General features: G+C 37.3%; 1 protein-coding gene and 1 long non-coding RNA gene across 3 annotated transcripts; both read left to right on the top strand.

Annotated features, from left to right (window-relative positions):
- The first annotated feature begins 160 nt into the window (after positions 1 to 160).
- Positions 161 to 6,217, top strand: LOC147517914 (uncharacterized). 2 transcript variants are annotated; one of them, XR_015213962.1, is made up of 6 exons: positions 161 to 437; positions 1,242 to 1,319; positions 2,389 to 2,483; positions 4,624 to 4,718; positions 4,833 to 4,974; positions 5,331 to 6,217. It is a non-coding gene; the product is annotated as an uncharacterized LOC147517914 (long non-coding RNA). The 2 variants fall into 2 exon arrangements; XR_015213963.1 differs by having other exon boundaries at positions 2,389 to 2,513.
- Positions 6,218 to 9,348: 3,131 nt separating this feature from the next.
- On the top strand, positions 9,349 to 10,029 carry LOC147517913 (uncharacterized). Its single transcript, XM_086593750.1, has one exon. It carries the CDS (start codon positions 9,349 to 9,351, stop codon positions 10,027 to 10,029), a length of 681 nt encoding a protein of 226 aa, XP_086449876.1.
- Positions 10,030 to 12,590: the final 2,561 nt, after the last annotated feature.

Below are 12,590 nucleotides of genomic sequence, written 5' to 3'. Positions count from 1 at the left end.
TGAATTAAATCATGTAATTTAAAATTTTAACATTACCTGTAAAGAACCGACGACATAAGCGAATCCAGTAGGCAAACTTTAATATAAGGTTCTGTTAACAATAGCAAACAAAGTTTTGTTAGCAAATAAAGTTTTGTTCAGATATAGAAAAACAAACAAATTGAATGCGGTTTCGGGTATGTTAATGAGACGTTGTGGGATTCTGGTGGTGGTAGTACTTCTACTGATTACCAAAGGTGGAATAATGACCAAGAGACATTGTGCTATAATTGCAACTCTTGCAAGGCAGGTGTTTTGGCAAGCCTTAAGAAGAGCTGGAGGAAGAGTTGGAAGAAGGAATAGAAATTGGAAGGAAGAATAAGGAGAAAAAGTTTAACACCAACAATCCAAGGTATGAAGGAAGCGGGGGTATCTTCTCTATGGACCTCTGAGAACAGGTAAATCTACAACGATAGTTGCCATAACAAACTTTTTGGAGTATGATATCTATGACATTGAATTAAGTTCCATTAAAGGGAACAATGTTTTTTAAAGTAAATTTAATTATGGAATTGATTAGCTATTTAGACCGATTGTCGTTCCTAAAAATAGTTTATGGTGTCTCATTTCATTTACAGTAACTAATTAAAAATAATGACATTACTAAATATTTGATCGAGGCACAAATACTTGTATGGTGAAGCCATTAGCAAACCAGTGGTCTAAGCTCAAATCCAACTCACGAAAAAATGAATGCAATGTAGTGACATGAAGAAGGAAATTGGACAAACTACACTGCTAAATGATTGGAGAGGAAGGAGGTGGAAACGGACACAGGTTAGAAGGCCATTTGGGCTACAGTAAAAGCTTTTACTTTTGGCAGCCTGCCCTGGCAAATGAATATGAGGTGGAAACACTGAATAGTTTTGCCATCACATATACGAAAAGCAAACTTTGCAGCTGAATTATGGTCAAGTATGGAGCCAATTTTCCTCATAATGTGATTGAAGTGTATAAAGGGGCCACCCATGGCTGTATAAATAGAACCCTGTGACCACCTACGTTAGACTTTGAGAGTACCTAAACTTTAAATCTCTGACATCCAATTTACTGGTGCAGAGACACCTGATAATACGGCCATAGGGATAAAAAAATCTTGAAATTTGTTTTTCCATTTTTTTCGTCATTACCACATTCATTATTTGCCTGGAAAAGAGATTATAAGGAAAAACACATCACACTTTCAGCTATGTTGAGTGCAGTTGTGCTGGAGTATCAAAATAGTTGTGGGTGTATGAAGCCAAAGGCTATTCTTGGGAAAAGAGCAAGAAAACCCTCAGGTAATGCTGGTGCATCCTCAAGATTACTTTTGTTGTTTTATTGGTATTGTAGGATTTATCAAATAGACTTTAGGAAGCTCTTAAACAGATGTTCTGTTAGCCATTCTTACTTTGGCATTATGTCAATCTGCGTGGTTGGTCCTAACATGTCAATCCAATCCTGCTTAGTCTCAATACCAACACAAATATGTGGACCTATCTGGAAGCACTCAGGGCTGCCGAAACACGTGGAGGCAATATCAGGAGGAAGAGACAGAGACTTGAGTTTAGACTGGAAGTCTAAGATGCAGGCAGAGGCGGATGGAAGATCAGGAAGTTGAAAGATGGAGATTTCTTTCAAGTGTTGTGCAAGACCGATGCTGAAGAGGATGAGAAGAGTTTGGCAGCAAATCTGGTTTGCTGTGTTAGAGTTAGAGGGTGATTTTCTAAGATAATCTGGACATACTGAGGTATTCCATGGGATTGTATGGATATAGTTTAGATCAATAGGACATGAAGACATGTTAGTTGACAAAACTGAAGCAACTAAGGAGAGAAAGGTTATAGTTAGCAGCATAGTACATAATATCGCGATATATATTGAGATTTCATAGATAGATAAATAAATGTCGCGATATTAATTTGGGTAAATACCAGTGCAAATATCGACGAATTTTTTTGATATATCGCGATATTTAGACGATATGTTTTGTTATCGATATTGTCGGAGATAATTGGTGGCTTTCGGTGCTGGTGATTGCAAACCGACGAAGAAAATGAAAAAATGCTACTCCTACCTCTCCCACGCGAGCTAATCTACCCTCTCTCACGGGAGCTTGCCAACTCACAAATTTTGATGGATATAAAAGCTCCTTCTTCTCCATTCTCTCACTCCTTCAAACTCAAACTAAAACTCTGTCGGCTTTGCTTGGATTTCTAGCGTGCTATTTCTTTCTCTTAAGAGTTTAATCCATGTAACTAAATACTTAGGTAATTCTCCACATCAATTTTGTTATAGTTTTAATCCCATACCTACCTTTGAGTTATTAATTCTAACTAACTCATTTCATTTTCGGAATTTGTATTGCAGGTGAAAGTTCTAAGTATCAGTCTGTTTGTCTGTCAATCATTCTTCCAATTTGAGAAGTGGAGTAGGCAGCTCCATGCATCAGGGTCCAAAATCAGGTTCCAATTTTGATCCTCTCATTGTAATAGGTAACTTCTTGCAAATAAATCCCTGATATCTTCATCAGAATGAAAAGAACTCCCGTTTGTTTTAGAACCATTGTTAAAATGTGGATCAAAATCTTAGCGTGCATAGATGTGGGTAGTGGTTCATCATTTGTTAATATTGGCATTTGGCTGAAACTTGAAAGTATTGAGAAATGAATGCGAAAGTCAATAAATCGATGAAAGAAATACTGTAAGGCAAGTTGAGAAACAGTCCAAAAGTTATATTTGCTAGAAATGTTACAATTCACAAGAGCTAGATTGCCTCGTCCATGAAAGTACGAAACAAAAAAATGCTTGAGCAGCAGTTTCATTTGTTTCGGCGTTCATCCAGCAGCCCAGCACAGACCACATCTTGTGATCTATTATAATTGCAATTAACCACAACACTCCTAGAGAACTTTTCGAAACTGACATTATGTGTATCCTATTTCGAGTATAAGACAGTTAAGCTAGAGTTGCTGCCCAGGTTCTGGCCTCTAGCAACTGGTGAGTCGTGACACAACCTGTTGGGACCATGTCGACTTTAACTGAGCTAGAGGTGTAAGGGACATTCTTATGTAGGAAGTCACGCACATGATACCATGTCATCCAATGAACTCCACAAGACACGACTCGATCTTATTCATTGTACGCGTAGTCTACTCGACTCCAGAAAATAGTTTCTTTGTTCTTTCCCCACTTTATTTTGGGTCCAAAATCAAACGCTTGGGCCTGGTATCGGTGATAAGTTGAGCCCTGTTAGTTTTGTATGTTCGATTATGTGTTGAATTGTTTGTGTTTTGTGCGCACTGGTTTTGTTCTGCTTCATAGTATGGCACCAGAATTTCTATTATGTTTGTTTAACCATATAAGTAGCATACTAGCCTTGGATGATCAAATTTTGACTGGTGTGACAATGTGGAGTTACATTCCCAATGCAATTATGTTGGTTTAACCATATTCGTAGCATTAGATGTTCAAGTATAATGATCAAATTTTGCAATGTCTTTTGTACTCTAATTGAAGTAATGGCTCAACTCCTATCATGATTGAGTTTGTGTCTATATGCACAACAAAACTGAATCTCAATGTGGCGGTATCAAATTATGTTTGGTATGTGGGAGGAAGTGTTGCATGTAAAGTTGAAGTAGTTTGAGTCTTGTTTGGTTTTATAACAAACTAACCCTTTTTGGAAACTTGTTAATAAGCCCTACTCGAATTGAAGACAATTACTTGCGTAAGTGTAGTTGTGCATTTAATTTTAATTGGTTTAAAACTCTATATCTAAGTGGCCGCCGGTGTCGTTTGACTTTTGTACTTGGAAAGTTGAGGCCTATTTCTTCATGACATATATTGACATTTATATTTTTCTTTTTCGAGGGAAGATATATTTTATGTATTTCCTTTTCAGATTAGTTCCATGATTTCAAAGCAAAACCCTTAATGCAAAGTAGGATCTTGCATCTCTTGGGCGGTACTTGGTTTTCTGTGATTGATTGAGTGTGTTGGATGAATCTTGACTCTTGAGTCCAAAAGTCTTGAGTCTCAAAATTAATATCCGATTTTTCGAATACGAATGTGAATCGGAGTCGAATTTTTGGATATCCGTCTACACCTTTGTGTATAACAATGATATAAGTGGAAATGATGTATATGTTGTTTTCATTTTAATTTTTGTATGTAATTTATAGTATTCTTTTGATTCGAGGATTGGTTACTTGACTTAACTGGCGTTGGTCGAGATGGTTAAGTAGCTGGTTCTACGAATCAATATATATTTGAGTAGTTGGGTACTTGGGTTTACGAGGTATGAGGTTTTAATATATGTTATGGAAGTATATTATATGATTTTCAGGTTATGACAGGTTTTAAATTTATGAAATGTTGAAAATACAAAGGAAACTCTGCCGATTTTTTTTTAGAATGTGATGTTAAGTGGTGGTTTTATATTTGAGTTATGTATATCATAAAATATTTTGTCTTCTTGAAGTCATCTAGAAGAGGATTGTACCCATCTTTGGTCCTTGTAGGGTAGAGCAAACTCTTCCATGAACTCTTCCTTGTCTTTTGTACAAGTATGTTCTCAGTGGTTGCTTGTTTTTCTATTTTGCAGCATAAGCACAGCTGAAAACTTAGTTGTTGCGCTCTAGGTACGTCGTGTTGTCCCAGTGGTTTGTTCTTCTCCCACTTTTGGTTGTTGCGCACTAGGTACGTCATGTTTTTTTTTTTCCAGCAAATATCAATTTTTCTAGTATTTTGAGTAAGAAAGTCGAGCATTTATTAGTAAGAATAATTCAAATAACCTGTTCATTGTTGGTGCAGTAGTGGAGTTTGATTTGCAGTAGTGGAGTTTGATTTATAGTAGTGGAGTTGGCTTTTGATTCTCTTGAGGTAAAACTTCTACCCATTTCATATACTAGTTTTATTTGTTGCTTGTTATTTTTTGCAACAACTGAAATTGTGGGTGTTTGTAAGGGTGGAATTCGAGCTAAACAAGCCGAGCTTTACCATGTTCAAGCTCGGCTCACTAATTACACGAGTTTTAAATTAAGCTCGAGCTCGGCTCATATAGTAAATGAGCGAGCTCGAGCCGAGCTTAAACGAGCTAAGCCCAAGCCAAGCTCGAGCCGCTCGGTTATTTTACACTATAAATATGCTATTTGAGCTAAACGAGCCGAGCTTCATCAAGCTCATTTGTTACACGAGCTTTAATTTGAGCTCGAGCTCGGCTCATATAGTTAAACGAGCGAGCTCGAACCGAACTTAACCGAGCCAAGCCCAAGCCGAGTTCCGAGCCCTCGACTCAAATTCCACCCTTAGGTGTTTGTATGCATATAAGGGATATGTTTTGGTTGTGTGCCATGGTAAAGTCATTTGGTTTGTATATTAGGTAGTGTTAGGATTTATTCTTGGTTTAATTATCAAGTGTGCAGGTTATATGTTTTTTATATTTTATTTGCGCATGACTTTAAATTAATTTGAATGGCTAATGTAATTTAACTTGGTATTCAGATTCTATGGATGAACTGATAGTTATAGAATTTATGTTTGTCTTTTTGTTGTTGTTGTTTTTTTTTTTTTTCATTATTTTGCTATATGAGTATTTTAGGCATAATAAAGGTGGTCAAAAAATTGAATAAACAAAGGAAACTTTGTCAAAATATTTTTAGCTCTTTTGTTTTATAAACAAGCAAGTTAGTGTTAAAAATATAATGCAATGGTAAAATTGTCTAAATGATTTATACCGTTATTTCTAAGTACAGGGAAGATATGATTAGCATTGGTTGAGGCATGAATATTAGAATTAGATATAGGAAAAGCGCCCGACACAGTTAAGGCAACATTGGAATATCAATAAAAGTACATAGTTAAGGCAACATTGGATACCAACTTAATTAGTTGCATTTCTTCTTTCTCTGCAACTCTTTGATTCTTTTGTAGTATTGATTCCATAAGGGTTATTGATTGTAAGCCAAACTATGAATAAGCATTCGTGACTTCATGCCAAAAATTGTGATATTCTATATTTTCCTCTCCTCATTTCTATCTATATAGGCAATGTCTTATCCGCAATACCTTGGAAGATATACTCATTACTTCATTAATGCTCACAGAATAGTTGCTCTTATGGTCATATAGTTTTTTCCTTCTTCACAACTTTTTCTCTCTCTAAAATTGATATCTTTGATGAGTTCATTGAGGGAAGATGATCGGAACAAACCCAGAATAAAAGTTATCCAAAGTTTATAATTGATTTTGTCGACTAAAGACTCGTGGTTTAGGAAGAAAAGTAGTTCTAAGTATCAATCTGCTTGTCTGTCAATCATTCTTCCAATTTGAGAAGCGGAGTAGGCAACTCCATGCATCAGGGTCAGGACAATCTAGTGTGTTAGTGTGTACATCACTAAGATTTAGCAAAAAAAAAAACAAGAACCTTTCGTCAAGCGAAAAAACAAAATGGAAATCCAATAGCAGTCAAGGATTTCGATCTAGGAGATGATTCTGACGTAGGAAATGATTAGTATTTAACTGTAATATGCTTGTTACTTGAAACAAACATCATATAACTACTCTAGAGTCTAGACTCAAATACTGGGAGGTTTTAGTTGGGGGATGTTTGCTATGTGGTTTTTATGTTAAAGGGCCACTGTTTGGAGTTTGGACCTTGAATAGTTCAATTAATCACCCAAGATTAAGTATTACGAATTATGGAAAGAAGCTTTGTTTCTCTAATTTTGGCAGATGCACATAATTTTGTCGCTTAATATTTTGCATGTTTTTCTTTTCTTTTCCCTATCACGCTAACGAAAAAGTATTGTATATCGGATTTTGTAAAGGATGGTGGCGGCGGTGACCGGGGAGGAGAGGAAAAGGATGGTGAAAGAACGTAGTGATGCTTGGGGCATCTAGTTCAGAAAGCGCCCCGCAAGTGAAGTGGAATTTGTGAGGTCGCCGGGCGACTGGAGGGGACGCGGAGTTGTCGGGGATTATGATTTCTCGCTCGATTTAACCGCCGAGAGAGGAGGGGGCCGGTACTCTTTGGGCCTGCTCCTCGGGGAATAGGAGGGAGGGTCTCCGCTGAGTTTGGAGGAGGTGGATTTTGTTCTGGAAGTTCAGCCAAGAGGAAGGCGGGTGCCTCTGAGGAGAGGCGCCAAGGTGGCCAAGGTTCTTGCTGTCTTGTCTTGCAAACTTCAATTTTTAACCGGGGAAAAAAAAGCGGGAGAAACGCGTCAAGCTGGAACTTGAGGATGCCCATCTTGGAGGGAGTGGATGCGAGGCATGAGTTTTGGAATGGACACCGGCTTTGAAAGGGAAAAGGCGCTTTGCTTTTACCAAGGGAGGTAGAAAGAAGCGTAACACCACAATCTCGGTGATGAACTGGATCGCCACCGGGTCTACGTTGATGGCGGTTCGGGACGAAAGTGCTCTGTGAAGAAAACGGATGCAGCTTCAAGGTGGCCCCGATCGCGAAGTGCGGTCCTGGACGTTTCAGTCTTGGATGGGGACAGGAGGGAGATGGACACCAAGAGCTTAAGGCGAATCTAAGAGCGATGGATCCGGCTCAATGCTTGGTAAGCTTTGATGTTCGTGAGGTGTTGATTTATTTTTGATGAAGCGATCCGAACTTAGATGTTATGTGTCATTACGCAAATTTGTTGATGAGATAGCTGATCGCCGAGTTGGAAAGTGGCGAAATGGAGAAGGTGAAGGACGAGTTGGCGAATCTCGGTCCGGGAGATGGAGAAGAGGGAGCGGAGGAACATCGAAGAAGAGTAATGATGAGGTGTTGGAGAGGATGACATTGGCGCTGCAAACGCCTTGTTGAAGGAGGAGTCGGGCCGCTATAACCGAAAGTATGCCAAGAAATGCAAGGCCGTTGCCAAGGAAGCACGGGATGATACAACTGCTATTTCGACAAATATGAGGACCTAGAAACGACCTACCTTCTATTGAAGTGGAATCGAGAACGGGCACCCCTAGGTACACTAGAGGAGGAAGTACCTAGGAATCTTTGGCGATGTTAATTCAATCCCACCAAAGATTGTCGTTCCCCGGATATATGTATCGGTCGCAGAAGTGTGTAGAAGTGACTATCGTGGTCGTGGCTAAGGATATTTGTCCGCAATGTTATAAATAAAATATGATGATATAGTTAAGTTCTGAATGTCTTAAGTGTTAGTTATATTAAGCTTTGATTGAATTGTGATTTGCAAGAGGGTAGACCCTACTAACTCTTTGTGCAGGCGTGCGGTCTACCCTATGAAAAACTAACTTGGGTAAAGGTAAAAGAAAAGTTAAATATAGTTATTTTGTATAATCGCCAGAGTATATGATACTTTGATTATTTTGTTAAGGGTAATAAGGAACTACGATGCCTATGAGGGAGGAACTACCGCCTTATCCCTAAATCACTCACACGACTTTATGCTTACCCCTCGTAATATGTTTTGCATGGGGGTGCGCTCGTGTTGGAACGCCAGATGGAGAACGGCGATTGGGAGACCTAATCATGCTAGAAGGTATTGTATTTGATCAATTTTATTTGTTTTATGATGAAGTTGTATCATATTTGAGCTCTTTTGTTTTGGAAGATGGGTTTTGATGTATAAGTAGTGTGGAGGACGTGATGTATATTGTTGAGGTTGTTATGATAACGTAGAGATGTATGTATGTTAGTTTGTATTGTATAAGACCTATATTAGGGTTTAAGGATTTGTTTGTATATAAATTGTTTTCTTTTGATTTGAGGGTTGGTTACTTGACTTAATTGGCACTAGTCGAGATGGTTAAGTAGCCGGGTTCTCTTAATCAATATATCTTTAGTAGTTGGGTGTAGTTTTATTGGATTTTCAAGTTATATGACAGGATTTAAGTTTATAAAATGTTGAAAATACTGAGGAAATTCTGCCAAATTTTTAGGATTTTTTTTTTGATTCGAGGATTGGTTACTTGACTTAACCGACACTAGTCGAGATAGTTAAAGTAGTCGGTTCAATGAATCGATATTTTTTAGTAGTTGGGTGTAGTTTTATTGGATTTGAAGGTTATGACGAGATTTAAATTTATGAAATGTCGAAAATACTGGAGGAAACTCTGCACAAATTTTTGTAGGATTTTTCTGCTTTGTGTAGTTTAGGTTTTGCTTAGTTGGTCTATATCCGTCCCGAAGTTTTGTAATAATTAAATATGCCACGTGTCTTTGGTATTCAGTGGCTGTTTTATTGTTATCTTTGTTCTCTTATCTCTTATCTCTCTGGAAATGCTAAGGCTAGTTGTTCTTTGTGCGCATGCCAAGATCTTTGAAGATTCATACGTGAAGGAATCATCATAAGAAAAGATGATGAAATTAGTCTCAACAGAAAAGATGATGAAATCGGTCTCAGCAGAAAACGTCTCTGAAATCAGTGAGAGTTATATTGATAAAAGCATGGGAATAATGATGGTCAATGGTCCGAACGAGACGATGGGTAAAGTTCTAGAGTTCTTGCAAGAGGCAAAGGATCATGATCATAGAAAAGGAGAGGATCTTCTTGATTCAGTGTTGTTTGTTGAGAAGTACTTGGCGGAATCACCCTTTGCCTGCATGCTAAAGGCTCTAGATCTTCTCGAGTACCTTATTTCCATCAAAGGTGAGGACGAACCAAGACCATTCTATTATGTTTTATTTATGCTTCCCCTATTGTCCCAAATAACAACTTCCATTGAAGGATGTAAAATCCTGGCTTCAACCAAAGGGCTACAATATGTTGTAGATTGCCTGATCAAAATGATGGATGCGGTTTATGGCAGTGATGGGGAGGATACTAGTGGGAGCATAGTTTTGGCAAGTGATGTATTTAAACACGTCATATTGACAACTGATGAAGTGGATTGGAGTTGTGTTGGTCGTCTCCTGAAGACGTTAGAGTGTTGGATAGACTCTATAGGCGAGGCATCTATGGACATCAGGGTTACAGGCCTTCACGCTCTCATCATGGATTCAATCACAACTGAAGATCTAATAGATGCGCTTATATGATTGAACATTTCGGTGCAAGTGCAACAAGTATTGTAATATGTAGAAAAAAAAAATCAAGATTCATTGTTAAAGAATGAAAAGTCAATGTAATATGTAGGAATTCTGAGGTGTATTTTTTAGTATTAGAAAGTAATTTATATTAAATGACTGTGAGGGAATAATATATTTATATATATTATGCACGTGTCCAACACGAATCAGGAAAACTCATGGAAGATCGTTATAACATAACACTTTGTCTAGAACGAGGTGATAACCTCTAGGACTCATGATAGATCGTTACAACATAACACCTCGCCCGTCGAATCCAGGTGACAACCCGCACATGCACGCAACGGGCAGTAACGCTCAACGTAGCTGTGTTAGTTAAAGTCGTAGCATCAGTCGCGCTTATAAATACACTGTCTAAAAGCTCATTTATTCTCATCAAGACAGGGACTTTAGCTGACAAAGGAAAGGGGGGAACAATGTCTGACTTGATTCAAGTTCATTACAAAATCTTGATATGTAGGCAGCACGTCCCAAAGCGAGCTCAGTCAAAACTCGACCCATCACAATCTTCTCCATTATTCACACTTATAAGGACTGATCAAATTCAACCTTTATAATGACCACATTCAAAGAAAATATAGATATTTGTCGATATTTGTAGATATTTATCGATATTTGCCGATATATCGCGATATATCCACGATATTTGCAATCAGAAATACCCACACATAGTCTGTGGATATTTGTCGATATATCTCGGTATATCCACGATATTTACAGATGCCAAAATGTAATATATCCCCACACAGGGGGATATATCCACGATACATATCCATAAATCAGAAGTCGATATTTTGTCATATCTCGATATTTTGTACTATGGTTAGTAGCATCATTGGAGCTAGTACTCATATCTTTCTATATCTATGTTTCATTGGTTTTGTATCTGAGGGGCAGAGAGACATGGGTCATATGCTGTTGCAAGAGCTGACAGATAAGATAATAGACTAGTTTTAACTGTTCTGCTTTTCCAATCTCAAATGGCCAAAAGCAACAAACAACTACTGCAATTATTCAACTCCCAAGCCCGAATGTTTTAGTAATTATACCCCCCCAACGGCCTTAATCGGACCTGAAGTTTATAGTTTATACGCAATGTTGCATAGTAACTTTGAACCAAAACTAAACTTATTTGTCCGCTAATACAGTTATAATACCTATTGCTCCAATATAATGTCAAGTTATTTAAAAATCTAGGTATAACTTCAACCTAGAGAAAGCATGCAGAACCTGATATGCATTCAGGCTATTGTGCTGAATGAATCCTATTGTTTGTCATCATACCTTACGTTTTATAGTAAGTAATACACATCAAACTTTTATAATAATAATTAAAAAAAAAAACAAAAAAAACAAAATTCTAACCTTATACTTATTCGCAGCAACCCACTCTTAATACTGCTTCAAAAAAACCTTATACCTATCAACTATATGACTCTTCCTCCAATCTATCCTTATTCGCAATAACCCACAGTTGATACTGCTTAAAAAAAAACCTTATACTTCTCAACAAAGCCCTTCATATATATAGAGAGAAATTGGTGTGGAGTTGGTGTGTATGTGTAATACAGTGAAATTGGTGTTTGATTTCGATTGCAAGAGAAATTAGTGTTTGATTTCGATTGGAATTGGTGTGGAGTTGGTGTGTATATGTAATACAGAGAAATTGGTGTTTGATGTAAGAGTATTTGGTAAATCTTTCAAACTCAAAGGAGGAATGACTAAATAATAACAAAAGAGATATTTAAATTTGCCTACTCGAGAGTTGAGGAGGCTTCCGATAGACCCGGCTATCATATAGTGTAGAGATGCATGAAAATATACATGACAGCTAGATAAGTTGATTGTGTTTTTGCTCCTTATCTATATGATATGATATTATATTGCACTAGCATATATATACTAGCACGCACGCACTGACAGCATATATATTAATATATTAAGAAAAGAAAATTATGTAATATATATATATATATATATATATATATATATATATATATATATATATATATATATATATATATATATATATCCAAATTAAGGTTTACATGGTTTAAACTTTAAAGCATGTGGAACGGGATCCATTACATGTTCTTTGCTGGGTTGTGTTTCTTGCTTATGAGGTGAGCTGGGAATTTCTGGTTACTCGATGTCATTCTCTCTCTTTCTGTTTTTTATTATCATTTTTTTTGGCGAGCCCCATATTTCTAGTATCATCACCTAAAGATTTTATCGACTTTGCTAGTTGACACCTGCTTAGACTTAATGTCATTCTCTCTAAAAATATTAGATATAAACTCTTGTGCCGAACGAAGTTAGATGCAACTAGGGTGTGCACGGGTCAGTTCGGGTTGGATTTGGATAAAAACTAACTACCAAACCAACCCTGTCGGTTTATATACTGCAGTAACCGAACCGAACCGTTACCCTTGACTAAACCAACCTAGAACCGACCCAAGCAATTTACAACCCAGCCGTTATCCGATCAAAACCGCCTATAACACGGTTTA

This window comes from Coptis chinensis, chromosome 2 (genome assembly GCF_015680905.1).
Source record: "Coptis chinensis isolate HL-2020 chromosome 2, ASM1568090v1, whole genome shotgun sequence".
Taxonomy (NCBI): Eukaryota; Viridiplantae; Streptophyta; class Magnoliopsida; order Ranunculales; family Ranunculaceae; genus Coptis; species Coptis chinensis.
Note: the sequence above shows the minus strand (reverse complement) of the source record. Positions and strands in the feature narration are given on the sequence as shown.